The sequence below is a fragment of the Neurospora hispaniola genome, assembly GCF_033458365.1.
Source record: "Neurospora hispaniola strain FGSC 10403 chromosome Unknown B0T23scaffold_9, whole genome shotgun sequence".
NCBI lineage: Eukaryota > Fungi > Ascomycota > Sordariomycetes > Sordariales > Sordariaceae > Neurospora > Neurospora hispaniola.
The window spans coordinates 591,833-615,560 of NW_026944414.1; the positions used below are offsets into that span (position 1 = coordinate 591,833).

At 51.9% G+C, this 23,728-nt stretch overlaps 7 protein-coding genes across 7 annotated transcripts; 6 read left to right on the forward strand and 1 right to left on the reverse strand.

Annotated features, from left to right (window-relative positions):
* The first annotated feature begins 811 nt into the window (after positions 1-811).
* Positions 812-2,388, forward strand: B0T23DRAFT_389121 (uncharacterized protein). Its single transcript, XM_062837793.1, has one exon. It carries the CDS (start codon positions 1,225-1,227, stop codon positions 2,203-2,205), a length of 981 nt encoding a protein of 326 aa, XP_062688666.1. The 5' UTR covers positions 812-1,224; the 3' UTR covers positions 2,206-2,388.
* B0T23DRAFT_346267 (Spc24 subunit of Ndc80-domain-containing protein) lies at positions 2,389-3,582 on the reverse strand. Its single transcript, XM_062835968.1, has 2 exons — positions 3,319-3,582; positions 2,389-3,210 (listed from the first exon to the last, which is right to left on the reverse strand). The coding sequence occupies exons 1-2, from the start codon at positions 3,343-3,345 to the stop codon at positions 2,587-2,589; spliced, it is 651 nt and encodes a 216-aa protein (XP_062688667.1). The 5' UTR covers positions 3,346-3,582; the 3' UTR covers positions 2,389-2,586.
* A 156-nt stretch (positions 3,583-3,738) lies between these two features.
* Positions 3,739-4,801, forward strand: B0T23DRAFT_241439 (mitochondrial fission 1 protein). The gene is made up of 4 exons (XM_062834042.1): positions 3,739-3,983; positions 4,073-4,085; positions 4,155-4,248; positions 4,327-4,801. Exons 1-4 carry the CDS (start codon positions 3,968-3,970, stop codon positions 4,657-4,659), a joined length of 456 nt encoding a protein of 151 aa, XP_062688668.1. The 5' UTR covers positions 3,739-3,967; the 3' UTR covers positions 4,660-4,801.
* A 1,618-nt stretch (positions 4,802-6,419) lies between these two features.
* B0T23DRAFT_241476 (uncharacterized protein) lies at positions 6,420-8,583 on the forward strand. The gene is made up of 2 exons (XM_062834043.1): positions 6,420-6,750; positions 6,802-8,583. Exons 1-2 carry the CDS (start codon positions 6,598-6,600, stop codon positions 8,470-8,472), a joined length of 1,824 nt encoding a protein of 607 aa, XP_062688669.1. The 5' UTR covers positions 6,420-6,597; the 3' UTR covers positions 8,473-8,583.
* A 1,361-nt stretch (positions 8,584-9,944) lies between these two features.
* B0T23DRAFT_241480 (uncharacterized protein) lies at positions 9,945-12,554 on the forward strand. Its single transcript, XM_062834044.1, has 3 exons — positions 9,945-10,181; positions 10,264-10,370; positions 10,510-12,554. Exons 1-3 carry the CDS (start codon positions 10,112-10,114, stop codon positions 12,304-12,306), a joined length of 1,974 nt encoding a protein of 657 aa, XP_062688670.1. The 5' UTR covers positions 9,945-10,111; the 3' UTR covers positions 12,307-12,554.
* Positions 12,555-14,032: 1,478 nt separating this feature from the next.
* Positions 14,033-15,741, forward strand: B0T23DRAFT_325852 (uncharacterized protein; the record flags this gene model as incomplete). The annotated part of the gene is made up of 4 exons (XM_062835529.1): positions 14,033-14,518; positions 14,554-15,148; positions 15,215-15,612; positions 15,670-15,741. The coding sequence occupies 4 exons, from the start codon at positions 14,033-14,035 to the stop codon at positions 15,739-15,741; spliced, it is 1,551 nt and encodes a 516-aa protein (XP_062688671.1).
* A 1,621-nt stretch (positions 15,742-17,362) lies between these two features.
* Positions 17,363-22,920, forward strand: B0T23DRAFT_407996 (purine and uridine phosphorylase; the record flags this gene model as incomplete). Its single annotated transcript, XM_062839253.1, has 9 exons — positions 17,363-17,959; positions 18,206-18,581; positions 18,896-19,048; positions 19,130-19,733; positions 19,788-21,341; positions 22,290-22,463; positions 22,504-22,553; positions 22,637-22,683; positions 22,852-22,920. The coding sequence occupies 9 exons, from the start codon at positions 17,363-17,365 to the stop codon at positions 22,918-22,920; spliced, it is 3,624 nt and encodes a 1,207-aa protein (XP_062688672.1).
* Positions 22,921-23,728: the final 808 nt, after the last annotated feature.

Sequence of the window (23,728 nt, forward strand, 5' to 3'; positions counted from 1 at the left end):
CAGGAACGCCTCCTCCAACGGATGATGTCAGTTGGAGATGCATGTGGGGAAGCTATTCCCTGTCCACAGAGTATCATCCTTGCCCTCCCAACACAGCCTCAACTTGACGATACAATTGAAAATGCCCAGTCTTGGCACCCTTATGGGAAACTCGCCCCTTGCCTTTGAATAAAAATATGGTGTAGACTACTAGATAGCGGAGGCTCATGCGTAGATAACAAACACTCGCAACATGGAAATGTCTGAGAATCCTGGCTGCAAGGGCCACGCGAACCGGCATCTTTATCAAGGTCGATTGAAGGTTGTCGAGGACTAGGTTTTCCCCGTCCAACCTTATCTTTGGACTTGGTGTCATGTTGACTTCATTGATGGTTGAACTTCGGCTCAGCTTTGACACCCATGCCGATGGGCTGATAAGACGAAGCGATGGGACGATCGCGGGGCTTCCTCAGTCCGGTTGTACGTCGGTTGAGTGACACAAAGGGACCGGTGAACATGTAGAGGTACATTTAGGAATCTCGATCATCTCATGGAACGACAAGTGGAAAGAGGGGGCATCGTTCTTGGTGGTGTCCAGATTCTTGCAGGAGCGGATCGAAAACGTAAGGGAATGGCTGCCAAGACCTCATGTTCCGGGGCACGTCAACTGCTGGAGGTGTTCACGGCCCGCTAAGAACGGCCCCTTGTGATGATCTGGTTGCTCATTCGGCGCCTGCCGAAGTGTCAAAGCGGGCGTAGTGGACCCTGAAACTGCTTCCCCAGCTTTTAAGCTCCGACCGATCCCTGTTTCCAAACGGCTCAAGTCCCCCTTGCTTTTTCCCGGTTCACTCCCCATTTCCCCGTCTTGCGCACTTCAAGTTACACTTCACATCCGTCATGGCCCTCGGAGCCTAGAGAGAATTTCTCCCAAATAACAAACTCTTATCATGTCGTAAACTCAAACTGTACTAGTTCAGTGCCACAACCTCGGGTCAGTGAACAAGATAACCAAGGGAACTGTGCTCCAAGCGCACGCACGGCATGTTGGTCTCAGCGGCAGAAGTGCCCCTCGCCTGCAAGAAAATCCAATAAGCTGCATACCTTATACAGCTTCACAGACCCCCCACCACACTCTCCAACTCGCCGTCAAAACGCAAACCAGAAAACCGAGGCCTTCACCCCAGGGTTTCGACATTCTCAACATCATCTGTTGCCACAGGCCGAAAACAGACACCCACAGACACCATGGCCTTTCTCAACCCCGTCCATGGACTCGTTGTCCCCTTCCTCTGCCTCTTCACCATTCCCATGGCCATCTTCGCTAGTATCACCTCCGCCCTCGCCTTCTCTCTGCTCATGTTCCGCGTCGCCATCGTCTACGTCGACATAGCCATGGCATTCGTCCCCCAGTTCATCAAAGGCCGTCACTACCATAGCATCACTGACGGCGAACTTCTTACTCCACGCCGTCTATCCTCTAGTAGCACAGGCAGCGTCGGAAACAGAGCCGAGGACAGCGAGGACAACTCGCCCTTAGCCGTCGTCTCCCCCTCCCCTTACTACCACAACGGTTACGACTCCCACCAACGGAGTCCCCTCCGCCGTAAGAGCAGCTACGGCTTTGGCACCGTTCGTCGCTCTCGCCGCTCTAGTCAAGCATCCATCTCTCCTACCATCGCCTCCATCCGGGAAGACGCCGAGATGGCCCCCCCTCTGCCCGAGACCGGCGGGCTGGCTCCCTCGGTCGGTATCCAGCGAGACTTTGAAGGAGTAGGTGGGTGGAGACTGAACGACAGCAACGACGACGACGACGCCTGGCAGAACATTAACTCACGCCTGGAACTGCCGATGGAAAGGTGCTCCAGCTTTGTGGGTCGGTACCACCACAGTCTGAGCCATCGATCGCATAGTGCTGGGCCGTCGCAATCGTTGGAGGCGGGTTGGATGGGGGCAAGTACTAATGGTAGAAAGGGGACTTTGAGAAATGGAAATGGCACAGCTGGATCGGGACACTGTGCCGAGGCGCAAACGAATTGGCATGGTACGGGCGCCAGGGCGAATAAGAGCGCTTTTGGGAGCATTTCGAAGATGGCGCTGCCGCCGGGGGATAGGAGGAACAATCACCGTAATGGAAACGGGGTGTCGCCGATGGGGATGTGGGAGAAGGAGCAAGAGTACTTTGCTGGTTTCACTTCTCAGAAAGGGAAGTGGAGGCCCATGGCTTGAATAATCATCGTGTCCTGTTTGTTCAATTTCGTTGATCTGGACAATGACGGAATACGTAATCAGGGTCGCCTTTTTTTCTTTTCTTTTCAACAGATACAGACACCGTTATGACAAGTTACAAGGATAGAACAAGGCTGGGTATTAGCGAAAAGCGACAATAAAGCAGAACATACTTCAATATGATCACGCTACGAAATCCGACCTGTTTCAAAACAACAAAATAATGACATGGTATTATTCCCACCCAAACTCCTCCAGACGCCGATCCCATCCATCCATGCATCATATCCCTTTCATAACCGTCCGTAACCTCATCCTAGCCCAACCTTCCCATCATATTCCACCCCAAATCGCCTCTCATTACCCCCCAAGCAACCGCTCCTAAAGCGTCTGCCAAAAATAATTGGCATAAAAGAACCTCGAAAACCGATGCCGGTCCACATTAACCACGCACACATCCCCCCGCCTATCATTCCGCACCACCGCCCTCGTAAACTCCCCATCCTGTTCCTCCCTCTCAATCTCGATTCCCAAACTCCTATACACCTTCAACCTCAACAACACCTCATCCTCCACGCTCCTGACCTGGCCCCCATTCCCACTGCCGTTCCCATTTTCTCCCGTTGTTGTACTAGTGGAAGCACCAGCATCACCATCAACCCCCTGCAACTCCAACTCCTGCAACCGCGCCTGCAACTCCGCCAACTGCGTCTGTAGTCGTTCCGTCTCCATTTCCAGGTCCGATACATTTTTCGCCACGCGGAACTTTTGCGTGTCGAGACGGGAGATCAACGAGGCGTGCTCGGCGGAACTGTGCGAGGAAGTGACTTCTTGGTGTTGGGACTGTAAGGTGTTAAGGGTGCGCGCGAGTTTCTTGAGGTTGGTTTCGGATTCGCGCAGGCGGAGGTCGCGCGCTTGTTGCAGCGTGGACAAGGATTCGGCGACGCGCGAGACGGCGTGCCGGTCGGGCGTGATGTTGAAGTTTTGGGTCGTGTGGGCGATTAGCTAAAAGGGGGTTAGTGGTTTATTGATAGAGGGGATGGGAACAGAGGGAGTCAAAGAGAGGGGGTTTGTTGGTAGGTTGGAGGGATGTAGAATGAAGGGGGAGCTTACGGTGGAGGGGTCTTCTTCGAGAAGCATTTTGGCGGATTTTTGTCTGACTTGAGGTTGGTGTTCTGTTTTTTTTCGGGGTAAATGTAAATGTTTGCTTCTGCGATCGAGTTGATTTTATGAGTTCCGTGACGGTAAAAGTGTGCTCGTTTTCTGTTGTTGTAGAAAAGTGTTTGTTCGCGAACGAACTCGAGGTCGCGAATGGTTTGTTGTTGTGTCGCAATTGTCGAGTCCCAAACTAAACAATAGCGGGACCCATTCATCCTGGGCGACGACGGGACCTTAGGTAGCGGGACAGGAGCCGCAACAGGAAGTGGGACATTCCCTTATCTTATCGCAGATTTACATGGGGACCTCGGGCAATCACCGGTCAAGGATCGGGCATGCTGCAGTGGGTGTCCCCAGTGTCCTTCGTCATCGGTGGCACATTGAACAGAGCTCCAGCCACGCGATAAAACTACTGGCGGCACTCAGCTATGATTAACCTGGTAATTCCAGAACCTTGCTGTCCACCTCTCACACCACTACCTACTACCTACAAACCCGAGATACCAGAGTCGCCCGCTGCCGCACAATTTACGACCATCTACCCACCTCTATTCAGGATACCAGTTTTCTTGTTTCTTCAACCAAATACCCCCAGCTCGCCAAAATGACACAACTTCCCTGTAGGTGGTGGTCAGCTCATGGGACTCGTTTTTATTGTTCTTCAAGCTTGGCAGAGGTAGCTAACAACTAACCGTGGTTACAGATGCAGTGGATGCGGAAACGTGAGTCCCCGAGTTGCACAATCGCCCCAGGATCGCCGAGTCATCTAACCAACGACGATACCGATGCAGTCCGCTCAACCCCGCCGAGCTCAACGTTCTCCGGGCGCAATATGAGAAGGAGGGAGAGATGGTTGGCGTCCAGACCAAGTTCAACTACGCATGGGTACGAAACCAACACCCTTGATTCCCGTCGGAAAAAAAAAAAACATACACTAAATATATTTGTTTCGAAATGCTACAGGGCCTAGTAAAGTCCAACGTACGAGCCGACCAACACCTCGGCGTCATGCTGCTATCAGAAATCTTCCGAACATCCCCCGAGCGCCGCCGCGAATGCCTATACTACCTCGCCCTCGGCAACTACAAGCTCGGTAACTACGCGCAAGCGAGGAAATACAACGACGCCCTCCTAGAAAACGAGCCGGCAAACCTCCAGGCCGCCAACCTCCGAACCCTGATTGACGACAAGGTGACCAAGGAGGGCTTGATGGGCGTGGCCATCATTAGTGGTGTGGCGGTTGCCGCCGGTGTCATAGGAGGCGTTTTGCTCAGGAACTTGGGCCGCAAGAGGTAGTGGGTAGGAGGGTGAGCCGGTCGCCTGATGGATGATGACATATGGCACAAGGTGAAAGGGCAGAAAAGGCCGCTCCTTGATGACGATATGGGACAACAGCGTCCGGTGTGTATATTATGGGCTATGATTTGACGAGCTGAATCCTCTTTTCCTTCTTTAAACTTCCGATGACTGGATTACAGACATTCCTTTCTATAAGACATGGGTTATTGGGTTCACATCCCCCACTTCCCCCAACTACCTATCTTGGATTGTTGTTGGCTTGTTAGACTCCATCTCTGGAGATGCTCTTTCTTGAATCGAACTCGGCTCACGCCCTACATTCGCTTTATTTGACGGCGTGGACTTTGGTTACTGCATCTAGAAGCGATCCCAGAGATTGGATGCTCGAAGACGTCGTGTTAGTTCTTGGCGCTAGCCTTGAAGAACTGCCAGGTGTGACAACAGTCAACGCAGAGGTGCTCCTCTTTGAAGGCTTAGACCCTGCGACAGTGTTACTGTACCTCTCGCTTTGTTTATGTTAGAAAGCCTTGGTATCACATTGTCATTCCAAAAACCATGTTGTAGCGTTAGAGGTATCAATCATGTTACTAAACCATATATCAATAGACAGACCCAACACCGTACCCTACCATTGTTGCTCCTCAAAGATGTGTGCCTTGCCGTGCCTTGCCCCGGTCATAGCCCACTTTCCTGCATGCGGGACCATTTGTCTCAGGGTCAGGCTGCAGCTCGACGCCGACACATTGGCTCACCACTCCCGTTAACGACCTGCGACATGCTAGATTGGGTCCTTTAGGCTTCTCAGTGCTGCACCTAATGAGGCCCAGGGCAGACTTCAATTCTTCCCCTCATCAGGCCGTTAAGAAATGCAGTATCCATGTGACATGAAACTTTGCAATATTCAACCTTGAACCCCATCCGATTCATGATTCACGGATCGTGGATGAAAACTTATGGAAAAGGACAACTTGTAACATGCTAATGTATCCAGGATGTTTGAGCATCAACGTCGGACAGATACATCAGTCAACCATACAAAGGGACGAACAAAGTGAGGGCCATAATGACCCGTGGCGAGTATAAGAAGGGAAAAGAACAATTAGGTAATTACTAGGATCCATTATACATCCTGGAATCAAATTACCGTACGCAGAGGTAACGCTGTGACGCATGCCCGGCCTGCGCCGACTTTCCGAGGCCTAACCAAATACAGCGGTTACAGCGATGTCCAGGGTCCAATGGGATGGCTGTCATCCAGTCACGGCACCGTTCACTCCCTCTTTTATTGCTCGGTCGGATCCTACCTCAGCGCAACCTTCAAGGCAGGGAGGCAGGTACAGACACCACCTACATCGATCTAGCAAACGGCTGAACCTTCTCCAACAAACCGACCTTTGTGCCATCCATTTCCTTCGGTTTTCTCCCAACACTAGAATACTCGCCACAAAAAAGCCGACGACCTCGAACGACGAAACATTCCCCTTGACGGCGAGCAAGATCCGATATCTGTCCATTAAAGTTGTGCCGCGCGACTGCTCCATCCCCTTGATGCCGTCGCCGCTGCGAATCCTTGGATAGGACGCCAACGCTGTAGATCACAGCAGCTGCATCAAGAACGTCGACTCCATCATAGTGGGGCAGCCACTTCACTTCACTCAAACAACCTACATCACCTAGTACAATTTCAAGTACCAGACCTTCACCTACAATTAGTATCCTCGCCATATCACGCGCGGGCTTCTTGAATTCCGAAGCCGACTGTATAATACTTGGAGATCTCCCCTCCGTCATTCGAAACACTCGCCGACCCCGGTATCAAACATCAAACTGGCCTTGCGAGGAGCGCTCCAAACCATCGGCCTCACCGTCCAGTTAGGGCTCGCCGCCTTTGCTGCTTACAACGCAACCCAAAGGCTGCTGGGCCGACCGACGGCGATGGCCTCTCCCGGATTTCCCCCGAGGCATCTTGATGCGACAACGGGTAGAGAAGTCGTCTACTGCTATGGCTGCGAAAACGAGTGGTATCGCGACGATTACCCCCATCTGGACCTAGAATGCCCCAGGTGTCACAATGATTTCGTCCAGATTGTGGGTTCTCCCATCTACCGTCCAGCTATCGCCACGCTAACCTTTGTACAGGTCGAACCGGACAACGATCCCCGACCAGGTGTTCAACAACAAGGTCACCGTTCAGACTCGGACCCGGAGGAAGATGACATAGAGCAGTTCCTCGAGCGTGGCCCCGGGTCCTTCTTCATGCGACGATCGGTGTACCAATCGCCAGATAGTCCCTTCAACCGTTCAAGTGGGAACGGTCTTGAGGATCTTGATAGCAGTCCGGACCGGCCGCGTGCCCGTCCAGATGATCCTGGCGAGGCCGTTTTGTCGCGATTCGCCGATATGTTTGTCGAGTTAAGCGGCGCAAGGCCGGGACAGCAAGGGGAAAACGCCTTTGGGACACAGCCGCGGATACAGCGTACGACTTTTACCAGAGCAGGAGACGGCATGGCTAGCTTTACCTTCACGACCACGACAACTACAGGAGGCCCAGCGGGAGACGGGCCGGAAGTGCCCGCTTTTGACACGTATGTTCGCTCGCGACATGGCAATGGTTTCCCTGGAATTCGCAGACACACAATCATTGTTGTGACTAATAGGAGGGCTAACTCGAACGGTGATGGCAGTCTGTTTAGGGGTCTCTTTGGCAACATCCCGCCGCCGGGCGCGGAAGACCCCGGTGGCGGCCAGGGCCAGGGCGGTGGTCCACGAGGGCCTCCTCTTGGGTTTGCCACTGGCCTGCAGGACTTTATCGCTACATTGCTGAACCCACAGGCGGCAGTCCATGGCGATGCCGTGTATACCCAGGAAGCACTCGACCGCATCATAACGACCCTCATGGAAGCTAACCCGCAGTCCAATGCGGCTCCTCCAGCAACGCAAGCCGCTATTGAGAAATTACCCAAAAAGATCCTCGACGAGCAGATGGTCGGCCCCGAGGGCAAAGCCGAATGTACCATTTGCATCGACGACATGTACAAGGGCGAAGAGGTCACGGTGCTACCGTGTAAGCATTGGTTCCATGGGGAATGCGTCACTTTATGGCTTAAGGAGCACAACACGTGCCCTATCTGCCGAATGCCGATCGAGGGCAACAGCCCATCCGGGAGCAACAGCAACAACAACAATAACAATAACAGCCCATCGTCCGCATCACGCCAAGAAGCAAGTACCAACTCTGCATCAGCCTTCGCGTCCACATCCGCACCAGGAAGAAACCCCTTTGAATCACTTAACCCCTTTGGATCACAAGCCCAATCGGCCAGAGAGCGACTTCGGCGCAGCGAGCAGGAGAGAGAAGAGCGCCTCGAGCGGATCCGTAACGTGGCCGGTGTTAGACGTACCGACTCTCAATCCGAGGGAATCTCCCGCCGAACTTCACACTCGCCTCCCAGCCGTGAGAACTCACGTTTTGACATGCGATCGCGCGATAGGGACCCGTCGCCACCAAGGGATAGGGGCACCTCGACGGCCTGGCAGCCGAATACGAGCAGTAATTCTCAGAGCAACATTAGCAGCAGGTACAGCGGTGGATTGAACAACCTCTGGGGACGCAATAACGGTAACAACGGGGAGGGAAATTCACGGGATCGAGACGGACAGCAACAGCCAAATCAACAGCAGCAGCAGCAGCAGCAGCAGCAGAGTTCGAGTTCTGGTAATGGCGCGCTAGGGTGGCTTAGGGACCACTTCGGCCGTGGTTCTTCCGGTTCTGGCTCCGGGGCGGATCGGGATAGGGAGCGCAGACGCTGAGCCTGGTAGGAGCGGTCATGGCATGTGGAATTGTGGGTGGCTCGATTGTATAATTATGTATTGAAGAATCGGCTCAAATACACATACAACGAAGGCAAAGGGAACAGACACATGGATCGTCGGTTCATCATGATTGGGCTTTCAGGCTTTTGGTGAATAAACCAAAAATGGTTCTCAACGCCACTAGACAGATCAATGAGACTGGGAAGTTAACTGGATCAAATGGATAAGAAGAGGTTGCGTTACAGAGCAAGAATTGCACAACAGTGCAAAATGACGTTTCAGGGCTTGTGTTATAGCTGTTGTTTCTTTATTCTTGCTCTGGTGCTCGTTATCTGCTTGTTTGGTCGCTGCTTTCTAGCCTTGCTTGCGATGATTTTGTCTTTTCTCCCACCTTGGTCATCACAGCCGGTTTTCCTCACTTTCTGATGTCACTCTGACCCAAAGAAAAGGATTGTATGACTTATATTCTTAGGTAAACCATCTTTTATCTCGCGGTGCATGTCTCGTTACAGTAGACAAGTATCTTCTCCACTTACTATCGTTAATCCATCGAGACCATTTATAAACACAAGATGCCACTTAAACAAGAGACATGATAACATTTTCAATGTACTTGATCATCATACCTACCTAATGTACAAAAACTAAAACCAACCTACCCAACCCACCTCTTAATTTTGTATCTTACTCACCAACCTCACCTTCAACCTTACAGTTCTTAGAGGTACCTTGTCAGAAACAAAAGTGATGCTGTCATCTTTAGGTGGTGTGCCCCTCACCTCACCTTCGTCTTCAACTGAAACCCCTCCCCCAGACCGAGCTAAGCTAAGCGAGCTAAGCGACGCCGTCGTAAGCTTCCCACTTTTTTTTTTTTCCTTTCTTCTTTTCGGCTCGGTTCCGTGTAAGCTAATTGGTTGGTTACTCAAGTCAGCCCGGCGGCCTCTCGGTGAACCAAACTAGGGTAGAACTAAACGGCTGCCTGGTGATCATGAGGGGTTCAGTGGTATTGTTTTCTTCGGAGATGGTAGGTGTTGAGAAAACCGTGTTGTCTTGTCTGGAGAGGGGCGGGGGGCCATCTGTCCTTTTTATCTTTTTTACTTACTTCCACTTGGACTACTCTTCTGCTTGTGACTTCTTGTGACTCAGACGACGAGAGAGGTCAGGCAACCGTTTGTTTGTTGGGCCAGGACTTTGAGGATTTCCACTTTCCACCAGGTGACGACAACGCTGGACTGGACTTGACTTGACTGGGCCAACAACACCCCACGAAACTGGAGAACCGCTGGAGACGGACGGTGCATCGCCACTTTCGTTCCCCGTCGTCATCGTCGTCGTTCGGTTCGTTGGAAGCCTATTCTCACCTGCCTACCGTACGAGCCTACGACATCCGGGACCCAGGCATCTAATCGGTTCGGTTCGGCGTCGCACGGCAATCGGTACATTGGCGGTAGACGTCTCGTGCCATTCATTCACAGCGTTCCGCGCCGCGCCGCGCCGGGGTCAAGGTCAATCGGGTCAGTCAAGGCGAATTTAGGCCACCGTACCAACCAAGCACCACTGGACTCCAGTGCAGTTCGCGACCACACCCGACCTTCCTCTTCGGCGTTGGACACTCAGCCGTAGCATCACCAAAGCGATGCATGGCTCAAAGCACACGGCGGCGTTGTTCGCGCTGGCTTATGGACATGTGGTTTTGGGACTAGAGGGTATGTGAAACTTTACCTACCTACATTTGAGATTAACTGAGTGGTGTTGGTAAGATGGATTGACTCACTGATCACCCTTTAGATGTCGCCCCAGTAGCACCAGCAGCAGCAACTGTTCCCAACCCGCAGTCACTGTATATACAGTTTATGCACCCCACTCCGCGGTCTTATGGTTATGGTCAGGATCTGGTATGTTGTTGTATTTCATCTTGTTTACCTTTCTTTTTCCTTTGCTAGTTTTATCGCTTCTTCCTTATCCCCATACCTCAACTTTTCTCTTTTCTTTTAGCTCCATGCGTGTTTGGCTGACTAGAGGTGATCAACACAGGGTTTCCGCCTCGATGTCAACCCCTCTGTCACCAATCTCCCCATCGGCAGCGATGACAGTTGCGCCTCCCCCAACATCACCATCAACAACCAACCTTTGCTTTCTCCACCGAACGAAGACGGGTCGTTTGTGCTGGATAACGATATCAATGTGCATCTTTCTTGGGAATCGCGTTGCTTCCCTGGCGGCGGCGACGATTCCCTTCCTAACGGTGATCCTGAAAACAACAACAAGGGGGTTGATGCGAAATCCCAACGATCACAATCCGTTACCCTCACACTACAAGCCGTCGATGGACAGCCTGTGAAGGAAGAGTTGAGTTGTACGATCTGGTTCAGACAGGAGGAACCAGTCTGGGCGTTTGGAGTGGCGGGGTGGTGTGTTGATGCGAGGATTCGAGATGTCCGGGGGAAGACAGGGGGATGGGAGGTTGTTTTCGATGATGAAAACGAGAAGGCAGACACAGAGGCGAGCATGATGGGGACGACGGAGGGAAAAAGAGAAAGTAGGGAGGAGAGATTGAAGAGGGAGAGGAAGGAATTCGAGAGGGAGGTGAAGTGTTTGGAGTATCAGAAAAGCATTGCTACTGCTGAGGAAAGGGACAGTACCGGTGTGGCTGGATCTGGCTATGCGCAAAAGCCGGTGGTCATGAACAGGAAGTACTACGAGGAGAGGAGACAGCACTTTGAAACGCTTTGCGCAAACCTACCGCCGAGAGCGAATGACACCAGCACCCCAGGCCCGTCTGCTCATCCGCCATGGGAACTCCCGCATCATAGACCAGCTAAACCAGCTCGTCTGCCATTCCCAGATTTGCTCTTGGACTCAAGCCCCGGATCAGCCCACCAAACCACCCTGAATTCCCGCCCTTCTTCCCTCCGCGCCTCTATTTACGCGCACCTGATCAATCTCTCGCCCATCCGCCTCGCCGCCTACATCATCTTCCTCTCCCTCCTCATATTGGCCTGCTTTTTTCACTCTCTCCATCGGGTACGCAGCCGAAGAAAAAGATTGGCCCAAGGAAGTGGCGCGGGAGAGCCTGTCGGGATAGAATCACTTTGTCCCGGATTTTACGGCAGTGATGAAAGCTGTGGAGAGTGCAAGGCTAGATATTTTGCTCAGCTGCAAGCTCGAGATGAATCTGGGACTCTGATCGGGACTGGGGAATTTGAAGGTGAGGGTGATAATGATGAAATGGCCGAGAAGAGGGGGTCGTTGGAGGAGAAGAAGGAAGGGATGTCAGAGCTGTGTATGGAGGAACAGGAGAAACAGGAGAGACAGGAGAAAAAGAGGCTATCAGAAAGGGAGTACCAGCGGTACTGCGAGTACCATGCGGTGCCGGAGGATGGGTTTGCGTTGAGGTATGAACCTGGGTCGGAACTCCAGACGGTACATGAGCCTGTTGAGCAAGTCGTTATTGATGATGAGAGGATTTGGGATGAGAAGGAAACGTTGGTTGACTCGGAAGACGAGCGGGAGAAGGAGCGCGGTGATGAAGTTGGGGAGAGCAGTGGCGAAGACAGCGGTGGAGAGGATAGCGATGATGACTTGTCCATTGGCGGTGAGCTGGCCTCGTTCATGAGGGCTGCGAATCTGGTGGAGGATATGATTCGGGCTGGGGCAAGGCGAGAAGCGGCTCCAAGGCCTCAGGCGGCTCTGCCGGTAAATGCCAGGCGGCAGTCACCTGGGACGCCTCCACCGCCGAGTTATGGTGAAGTGGTAGGGCTGAGGGGTGTTGTTGATGACGAAGGGTTATTACCACCTCGGTATGAGGAATATCTGAGAAGTCGACGGTAACAAAGAGGCGCTTTCTTGGGTCGCGGGGTTCTTCGGGGGTAATGATGGGTTGGGGTACCTATCTCAATGCTTAATGACTGTAGTGAGTGCTGGGGAAATAATGCTGGGGCGGATAGGACATTAAGCGATGCGCTTCTCATATGCAGCAACGTGAGGTCGGTGCTGCTTCATCTTCCAGAAGGGTATATACCTACATATGCATGACTTGTGTCGCGGCTTTCAATTCCAAACGTGCCTTGACCCACCAGCGAGGGCGGTTGCTGTGGTAACCTGTGATCCGGAAGTCAATATTTGGTCCGGTGCTTGGCGCTATTCCGAGATGGCTAGAGTGGATGAGAATCGTGGTCTCAGAGACGGCTTGTGTGGGGGTCAATCGGTTTGATCCATAGGCGGGAACCTCGAGATGTTCGTTCTGCCACATCACCGCTTTGATCGGAATCACTGTGGTTTCTGTAAAGCCATCGGGCTTTCCCTTGTGATAGAAGGGATCGAGGAATGGCTCTCAGCATCCCATCTCAGGTACAGTGCCTCGTCCATGACAAAATCGATGACTTCTTTGCAATACAATACCGGTCGTTTGAGTTAGGGGAGACTGGTCGGTTGCAAAACCGTGATGGGGATTACAACAATTCGAAAAGACAGTGGCTAGGGTTTCATTTGGATATTTCTATCCAGGAATTGTCTAGAAGTTAAGATCAGCTACAAACATAGTAGGAGTATACCCAAGGTATAATATAATGTCAGTCTCAACTATTTTGACTAGGACGGGAGTGCTGTTATGATAATTGGATCCCTCTGCCCTGTCAATGTCCAGTGTCACTGCACTGACTGTTTGACGTGATAGAGGGTTCCCCGCAGCTGTATGGCAGGTGCCGAGGCGCGCCGCGTTTCCGCTCAACGCAGAGTGATGCTTGCATTGAGGTTGAGTTCTGACTGGACCACTTGGTGATGCTTCTGTTTCCACCCAACATTAGCTATTCCATCCTGCTCTAGACCGTGGTGGCGATGGATCGAAACATTGTTTGGTCACGAAACGGGCTGATGACAGGAAGCTTGATGGCCTTGCGACCACGTTGGATTGTCCAGATCCCTGCTCATTCACCTAGTAGCGAAGCGAAGAAGTATTGCCTGTGGAAGTCGACAATGTAGGTATTGGAGCAGCGTATCTCTGTCAGGTCGGTTGAGCTCCCAGTCAGGTTCCAGCCCGGTTGTATTGCGCAAGTCCGGGCAATCTGAACCCGTCACAACTTCCATAGCTGCCCGTTGTGGAATTAAACATTGTGACCAACCACTGTAGCGAAGCGCGCGGAGGGCCCCAACTGCCCGCCGCGCCCTGTCCATGCTAGGTAGCTAAGTATGGTAATCTCCACTTCCACTTCCACCCACCCGCCCCCGCTGAGCCTGGGTTAACCCCATTTTCGAGAAGACGTTCGATTTCAGATGCGCTTGGCACCAAACTCCGTCTCTGCCACTTTTCTTCCGCTGCTCTTGCTCTTGTCTGGTACTTATTGCTAAATTCTTTCGAAACTGAACAGAGATCTTTTTCGTTTCTGTTCCTTGCTACTCTATTGTATCTGATCTCTACCGCCCGCGTCAAGCCCACCCGGTACAGTACGCTCTGCAACACCAATCTCGCGAGACAGCATCAATCGTGTGCTTGGCGATTGGTCCTCCTCACTTGACGACCACATCACCAATCTCGCGATCCATCAGACCCTCTGACATCATGGCCGACCCGACGCAAAACCAACAAACCGACACCGCGGACCCCGTCATCGCGCCAGTCGCTAAGGAAGACGCCGAGACCACGGCCGCCCGCCGCGAACTCAAGCACACATCCATCTCCGAGCAAAGCGCCGCCGCAGCCCAAGATAGCGGATCAGACAATGGCACCCCTACAGCCGGCTCAAGGAAGGCCACCCCAGAGCCTGCAATTGGTGACGATAAGGACACCGAAATGAAGGAGCAGGTTTCGTCTCCCAAGAAGAAGCGAGCACACGACGAGCTTGAAGAGAGCAAGGACGCCATCGACGCTCAATCCGGGGACCAGCCTTCCACAGAGGAGGCCAAGCCCACCGCGACCCAAAGTAGGACAGACAGGTCCGAGCCGGAGAAGAAGCGCGCCCGTGACGAGGCATCCGCGTCGGACGATGGAGTAAAGGTGGGACAGTTCGCCGACACATGCTATTTGGGGCTCTCGACTAACCCTGTGGTCGCCAGGAGACTACTTCCTCAGTATCCGTCGAGACAACCACGACCGAGATTCCTTCGAAGCCCGCCGAGTCAGCGGCAGAGATTAAGCCCACGAGCGAAGAAAAGCCCCAGACATCATCCTCCGCCTTTGCCCAGTCCGGTTTCGCCAAGCTTGCCAGCTCTACAACCTCTCCCTTTGGCGCCCTAGGCGCCTCGGCAGCCCCCAGCCTTTTCGGCTCTACAAGCTCCGGATCTGCCTCTCCCTTTGGCACTCTCGGCGCTTCCACCACAGCAGCGGCTCCCACGCCGCCCAAACTTAGCTTCGGCAGCTCCGCTGCGGCACCTTCGCCATTTGCTGGCTTTAACAGCGCCAGCTCCGCCTCTGTGTTTGGTGGCGGGTTCTCTAGCGGCTTCGGAGGCAGCGCGCTTGGTGGAGCCAAGCTTACAAGTTTCGGTGGAAAGCCGGGTGAGACTTTGATGAGCAGCAAGCCTGCCAAACCTTTTGGTGCGCCAGAGAGCGACGCGGAGGAGAGTGACGAGGAGGGCGGTAACGAGAAAGAGGACGCGGGGACAAATGAGGACAAGGAGGGTGAGAATGATGAGGCTAGGACTGCGGCGGAGGAAGAGAAAAAGTTGAAGCTGCGCAAGGGTAAGTTTCATGATCTGGGATTTCTACGTCGCTTTGTCCTATGCGGCAATGCTAACCTATGATCAGTCGTTGTCGATGACGGCGAGGGTGAGGACGCCACGCTACTAGCGGTGCGCGCCAAGATCTTCGTTATGGAGAAGGGTGTCGGCTGGAAGGAGAGGGGAGCTGGCATGCTCAAGGTCAATGTGCCCAAAGCGAGCGTCAAGCGAGATCACAACGGCAACTGGGACGCAACTTCCTTTGACGCCTCGGCACTGGTGGAGGACAGCGGTGACGGAGAGGCTGGCAGCGGTGGCGGCCGAAAGAGTGTCCGTCTCGTCATGCGCCAAGACCACACCCTCCGTGTCATTCTCAACACGGCCATCGTACCGGCCATGACGTTCGCCGTGACTAAGAAGCTCAAGGCGGCATATGTCCTGTTTACGGCGTTTGAGGGCACGGAGCCGAGACAGGTGCAGGTCAAGGTATGTCTGAACGTCTTCCCGAAATAGTCTCAAGCTGCTGACAAGGACCGCGTATAGTTGAGCGAGGCCAACGCTACTGCCTTCAAAGACCTTATGGATCTTATACAGAAAGAGCTTTCCGATGAGTAAGAGAGGTTCAATCTACCTCTGCACGACGTTTTGTTTCACCTAAATGAGAGCAAAGTCGAACCGGTAAGACGGTTAACATCGAGACCATGTTTATGTTACTAGTGGAGCGTGCGCCTTGTGGAATGGATAGGTGAACGGCCGGGTGATGGGACGGCTGAGGTGACGGTTGAGGAAGGAGGCACGAAAATACCAGGGCACTCGCCTTTTCTCGGAAGAGGGGCTGGCTCGCTTGCATTTCACATTATTGCGGGACTTCTCGCAAAGGACCACTCGGGTCGTCACATGAGGAGGTGGCCCTTTTATCTTTGATATCGATCCTGTGTTACTAGATGGGTGTGAGGAAGACATAACGAGCACTTGAAGAACAGGTAGAGGTATATCATCCGCTAAGTTTTTTCCAGCCCCCTAATTTCCATCCTCTCCCGTTTCGAGTTTTCATTGTCTCAGATAGACGAGTTCTTTCCTCGGCGAATGGCCGGAAAGGAAGATGTTTGAGTCTAAAATGAAGTTTCCTCCTTGTTGATTTCCCTGCTACACATCTCTTGCCTTCTCAACCAACGACGAATGGCGGGGAAGGGGGCGTCAGGTACCAGTCACGGCCGGGGTTGAAGGTGCCTTTAGGTACGCTACAGTCCAGTACTTCAAGATGCGCTTTCCTATTGGGCTTCATCTCTTCGTCAAATGTTCCTGCCTGGGGGGTGGGCTGTCCTCACTTTACTGTGAGTGATACGGAGAGAAGGCTCCAAGCTCCTCATCGCTCCTTCAAGCCGTGGGTGGGTAAAAACGCGGTATGAACTGAATTTAGGACTCCCAATCTCCGAATGTACGTACCTGACCCTTTAAGGCAGTTGCTGATCAGATTGCATAAGGTAGCTAGGTAGGCACCGTCATCGCCATTGTCTCGCAACTTCACACCAGCGCCGGCTTTTCCAACTTTTCTATGAAAATTCGTTGACCACTTCGTTCCTTGCCCAACTTTTGCTCATCAGCATGCAAGATACACGACTCGAGTCAAAGTCAAAACCTACTCTACATCATCATAGCATTCGGCTTGGTATGATTCGCTCTACCAGCGCTACATCGTGGCATTCTCACTTCTTCATCCCACGACACAGCCCTCGGCAGTATCCAATGGGAACCCTCCACTGCCCGCTCGTCTAGTGCCGATGAGAACTAGACGCCATGGCTGTGCAGATGCAGACTTTGGGCGCCATCAGGCTGCGGGAGCTGCAAGTTCCTTGATGCTTTCGACCATAGAGCAACTTGACAGCTTCACCAACGATTCGTGCCGGTTTGCCTTGAATGGAGATGAATGGACAGCAGCACACACTCAAGGTATGCATCCACTTGAATTTGCTTACGCGTGGCGATGGCTTGTTGATGGCTGTGCATCGGCTGATATACGTACCCCTTTTTGCTAGAGCCTCACTTCTCCAGAAGTCTCTGAGCCTTTTCCAGTTACTTTCTCAGTTCATCACCCCGCCGATTCTGAGAAGTCTTTTGTTCAGGCTCCTTCACGCTCTTACATCCTCAACCATCCTCACAACGTATTCTTTCTTGGTTATTCCCTCATTTACGTCTTTAACACGCTTCCGCTACCGGCCGACCGGCCTTCCACGAAATGGCGACCGAACAAACCGACAACCCCAGGTCCCATAGCGATTACACCATAGGATGGGTCTGCGCACTCGCCCATGAAGGTGCAGCAGCAACGGCGATGCTCGACGTCGAACATGGTCCTCTCACGCAAAGACCTAATGATACCAATTCATACACCCTCGGGTCAATTGCGAAACACAACATTGTCATCACTTGTCTCCCGATGGGAGAAATTGGCACAACTGCAGCAACCACCGTTGTGGAGCGAATGCTCTCTACATTTCCCTCTATCCGCTTCGGCTTAATGGTCGGTGTTGGTGGAGGCATACCGCCCAAAGTCCGTCTGGGAGACGTTGTTGTGTCCGTACCGTCAAGTCACTATCCTGGCGTGGTTCAGTGGGACATGGGAAAGACAATACAAGGATCAAGAGAGGGTGACGAATCCTTCGAACGGACTGGCTCATTGAACAGGCCACCTCATATTCTGTTGACAGCGGTGAACAATCTCAAAGCACAACATGAGCGGCGGCCATCCCGAATCCCTGAATTTCTTAAACAGCTAGAGAGCAACTCGCCGATGATGGCTTCAAGGTATCTGAGGTCAGAGGCTCTCAAGGACGTACTATTCCAGTCTCAATATCCCCACCACACACCCAGCGATGAATCACGGCTTCACCTGCGGCTACTCTTACTCAAAGTCTCCTCGATTTTCAAATTCCTTCTTCAACTCCTAATTCTCTGGTCATGGAAACACGAGAAGCCGCAACCGCAATCACTCCCACACACCCAACTTGCTCAACCTAGCCCAGATGACTCGGATAAGTTCTGCACTTTAGGCGTGGAATCTGATGTGCTTGACGACGAGGAAGACGATGGTGACTGTCGCTTCTGTGATTCCGCCCAGATCATCAAGAGAAAGCCACCGGCACGGACGATGCGAATCCACTACGGATTGATAGTCTCGGGGAATCAAGTTATCAAGAACGCCCTCTCTCGGGATAAGCTTAACGCTAAATTCGGTGGCCGTGTTCTCTGTATAGAGATGGAAGCCGCTGGGTTGATGAACAACTTCCCATGTTTGGTCATACGGGGAACTTGTGATTATGCGGACTCGCATAAAAACAAGAGATGGCAGAGACATGCCGCCGCTGTTGCGGCTGCCTATGCTAAGGAGCTTCTACACGTGGTGCGGCCGGTGGATGTGAACGGAGAGCGAGCAGCATTCGATATCATCAAAGAAGGTCGGTTATACCGTTCTTGTTGAATGTTTTTGGCTTCAATACTCGTCAGGACTAAATATGCCTTCTTTCCCCACTCACGCGGATATGATTTGAATACTGAAAAGTAACCCCCACCACTGTGCTCGAACTCCAATCCTCCACTACATCTCCATCACCAATCCAGGAAGGTGAAGCTTGCATAGTCATTGGCACCATCTCTCCTGAATTGCTCCTTGCATCTTTCATAATGCCACTATTTCACATTTTCGTGCAGAGACATGATTACTTTATACCTATAATTCAAGTTTTACTTTCACTTCTAACATCTTTCGTAGTCAAGCAGAAGGTTGTGGAGACGGCGGAGAATGTAAACTACCTTAAACGCGGACTGCAGCGGCGAGAAGATTTGGACGTACTGGACTGGCTCACACCGATGAACTTTGGGTCACAACACAGCCTTTATCGGGATAAGCAACAAAGAGGCACCGGCACGTGGTTCCTCAATTCGGCCGAGTACCACACATGGAGAGATGAGGACCGGAAAGTACTGTTCTGTCAAGGCATCCCAGGGGCGGGGAAAACAATACTGTCTTCCATCGTCATCGAAGATTTAACGAATATTTCCCATTCTCTAGCCGGCGAAACCGAGGCTGCTTATATATACTGTGATTACAGACGCCAGGGCGAACAAACAGCTCTCGAACTTCTTTCCAGTCTCACAAAGCAGTTGTGCCTCTCAAAGGAATATTTGTCGCCTGGTGTTGGAGCACTGCATGCGAAATACACATCCAAGTCCACCAGACCATCTCTTCAGGAAGTAACTCGGGCATTGAAGGACGTCATCAAGCACTTTACTCGAGTCTATGTTGTTGTCGACGCACTTGACGAATTGATCGATGATGAAGACCATCGAAATGCTTTTGTGGACGGACTTCGAAATCTTGTACAGTCTTCCTCAAATCTTAAGCTATTCATCACTTCAAGACCACTTCTCACAGACATTAACCAATTTTTCGACGATGCCGCCAAAGTAGAAATATCTGCTAACCAGGATGACCTGGGGAGATACGTGGACGGCCGCTTTTCAAAAATGCCAGTATCATCACCGCTCCGTGCCAACGAGGTTCTCCAGCAAGAGGTGAAAGATACAATATCACAAGCCGCCCGGGGAATGTGAGTTTTCATTATGGCCTTACGTCTAACATCATGCTAATTACTTTACCCCAGGTTCCTTTTGGCGCAGTTATATATGGACTCACTCAGAGACAAGTCTACCCCCAAAGAAGTGCGTGATGTATTGCAAGGTATGCAGCATCAGGACAATGCACCAAAGAAGCTTTCGGTAGAGGAACGACTCTACAAAGCCTATGGCGAAACCATGGCGCGAATCGACAAGCAAGAACGAGGCTTTCGGGACCGTGCAATGCAAATTCTTCTCTGGGTCACGCACGCAAAACGACCTCTTTCGACAGAAGAACTCAGACATGCCCTTGCTGTTGAGGTTGGCCGCACCGAGTTAGATGAAGACAATCTCGTTGTCAGCCTGGATGTGTCAATTTGCGCTGGACTGGCAATCGTTGACGATAAAACCCAAGAAGTCCGCCTGGTCCATTACACTACGCAAGAATACTTGGAGCGGCGACACTTCAAACCACCCCTATACGCAAACCCACATGTTGCGATTACGGACATTTGTGTGACATACCTGATGTTCTCTATCTTCAGAAGCGGGCCTTGCACTTTCAAAGACCAGTATATTGAGCGGATCTCAAGAAACTCGCTTTATCTGTATGCTGCAAAGTACTGGGCCAAGCATGCTCACTTCTGCTCCGAGGCCTCCGAGCTTCTTCTTGGATTCTTGCAGTGTAAAGAGGCCATGAAAGCTGCAGCTCAGGCTTCGGAAGTTGGGTTAGCTAAGTATGGTTGGTTGTTTGAGGACTGGGAGGAATATGAAAGCGACAAGTGGACAACCCAATCGGCATTTCACTGGGCTGTGATGCATGGCCTGCATAGAGCTGCAGAAGCACTTCCCGAAAGAAGTGAGGATCTGAACGCCCTATATAAGCAAAAGACACCACTCTACATGGCCTTGGAAGATGGAGACATGACTATGGCCCGGATTCTCCTTTGCAAGGGAGCGCAAGTTCGCGTACTGGGTGGAACCCCGGTTCTTGAAGCCATTTGCGAAGCTACATACGGCGAATTCGAGGTTGATGTGTCGATGGTTGAAGATCTGCTCAAGAAAGGAGCTGAGATCGCAAATTCTAAGGGAGATTGCCCTTTGCTGGTCATAGCAGCTAGTCGTGGCCACGAGCAACTTGTCGATTTCCTAGTACAAAGGGGTGCTAACCCGGAGAGTTTGGGTGAAATCAGTTGGTGGGACAGTGACAAAGTCACACCCCTGTTTGCTGCAGCTCACAAAAGTCACATGGGGACAGCAATGATTTTGTGGAAGACTGGAGCCGATCCAAATCGAACGCTTGGAAAAAATAAGTCGTCCGCGCTCCATGAAGCTGTCAAAATCGGACATGAACAACTTGTCGAAATGTTTCTTGGAACAGAGAATGGTGTGGATCTCAACATCTCCGGAGATTCTCCAGTTGATATTGCCCGGGTCGAGTCCCTTGATTACGGCCTCAAAGCAGAGAGCCATGACTTGGCTAAGGAGTGCATCTCGATCTCAGCCCGGATAGCTGTGGACATTGAGTCTCAGGACTCCAATGGCCATACCCCGTTAGCATTGGCCGCAATATCTGGTCATTGCCGTATCGCTGGGATCCTGTTAAGCTGTGGTGCTAACACTGAGGCTCGGGACAACGACGGACACACTCCACTACTACTGGCGATTCGTGGGAAGAAAAGCGATATGGTTAAGCTTCTCCTGGAGAAAGGTGCCGATATTGAGGCTCGGAACAACCGTGAGGAAACTCCACATGGACTGTTAGTGGCAGTTCATAAGGAGCAAAGCGATATGGTTCAGCTTCTCCTGGCGAAAGGTGCCAATATCGATGCTGTGGATTTAAAAGGGTATACGCCATTGTTAAAAGCAGTATACCTAGGGAATGCAGTTTACGGAGAGATTGCTCATCTCGTCGAGCTACTTCTAGAAAATGGTGCTAATATCGAGGCTGCGGAGTCAAATGGGTATACGCCATTATTAATGGCAGCGTACAGAGGGAATGCTCATCTCGTCGCGCTACTTCTAGAAAATGGTGCTAATATCGAGGCTGCGGAGTCAAATGGGTATACGCCATTGTTAATGGCAGCATACAGAAGGAATGTTCATCTTGTTGAGCTACTTGTCGACAAGGGGGCCGACGCTTTCGCAAAAGATGTTAACGGATATACTATGCTGATGATGGCAGCGGCGATTGGGAACTCCCATCTGGCCGAGCTATTTCTTCAAAAGGGTGTTAGGATCAATGCGGTAAATGAGCGAAGAGAGACCGCGCTGTTCTGCGCGGTTTTCAATGGGCGCGCTTCTCTCGTCAAGTTCCTTCTCAACAACGGTGCGACTATCGAGCCTCAGGACAAACATGGATTGCTAAAGCCCTTAGCTTGGGCGGAGTTTTTGGGTCACACGGATGTTGCTCGAGTGCTCGTCGAAGAGTGTCCTGATATCAGGAATCGAGAGGACGACGATGAAACTCTGCTCTGTCTGGCTGTAAGAGGGGCAGAGGAATACTGGGTCAATAAGCTCCTGGAGAAGGGGGCTAAAACTGAAGAGAGGAATGGACGCGATCAGACACCACTGGAGGTTGCTTTGAACGCCGCTGATCAAAGTATGGTTGAGACGCTGTGCCGTTATTGTGCCTACGTCGAGGAAACGGACTCTTATGGTCGCAAATATCTGGAACACGCTATCTCCAAGGGGGCGGTGGGATGTGTGAAGGTCCTACTTCGGTATGGGGCCGAGACGGACACTGCCACTTTCGATTCGCAGACCTTGTTTGAGCTGGCTCATAAAGGAGGCTCCCAAGATCATCGAGAAGTGTATTGGGTACTGATGGAGCACGGAGGTTTCGCATTTGATACAATACCGGCGGAACACTGGGATTGGCTATATGACGAGCAAGGTTCATTATGGGTTCATGAAGCGACGGATGAGAGCCTGATCGACAATGTCTCGTGGGCGGATTTGCAAAGTGAAGATCTAGACGAAGTAGCACCGATCTTGGATCCGCTTCAGTATTTACCTGTGTGGGTGGATCTCATCAGAGCCATCATATGATTTTGCCCTCGAGGTGCACTTGCGCAGGGGGGCAAATGAACACTGGAAACTTCACCTGAGGAAGCCTCTTACCAAGGAAGGCATCATCAATCCGAAGGAAGCATGTCCAGCCAGTTGCAAGCAATATAGCAAGCGGCTGATGACTCACAAGGGGTGGGAGGGGTCCAAGGCGGCGGCATTCGCCAGCAAGAATACCATCTGAGGTGAGGAGGGAACTACCTACCTACCAAGCGAAGGTTTACCTGGCTGGGGGGCCTCTCAAGTAGATGGTACTTGAGGTGGATTGCGCGCAACTACAGGATCTGGTGATGGGACGCAAAGATTACCTGGACAGGGCTACAGTACGGGAAGAGGTTATGATGATCAAAAGAGACTGCAGGGTGAAGACTACTGTATGCCAGATGAAGATACCTGGTGAGATTTCGGGGCAAAGGAGAAGCAGACTGCGTTGCAAACTGGGACATGTTCTTTCGTTCTTTTCTTTTGTTCTTCGTTTTCTTTTCTTATTCGCCTTTCCCCTTCCGGATCTAAAAAAACACATAAGCAAGCACCACCCGGACATGCCGGCTATTCCAGCTCAATCACAAATATTTTTGTGTGAATTGTGTCCCGAGATGCCGGGATGGAACATCCACGTGCAAATAAATGCTCATTGAAGAAAATCTCATATTCACGCGGTACGGGTGGCCGTCGCGGAGGGACGGCCGCCCCCGGCTACACCAAAGTTTTTTTGCCCAACATGCGGGTATATATATAAGACCGCTCAGAACGTGAAAATCCATCGCGATAATAACCGTTGTGCATTCGGCAACCAGATCTAGAAGATGTTGGTTTGGCGTTTTGGATTTTTGGTCGTGTTTTGGCTGGATGCCCGCCCCCCGGAGGCACCACGCAGTGCGGCACGCTAGGTTGGGATACGAAATGGTGATGGTTGAGG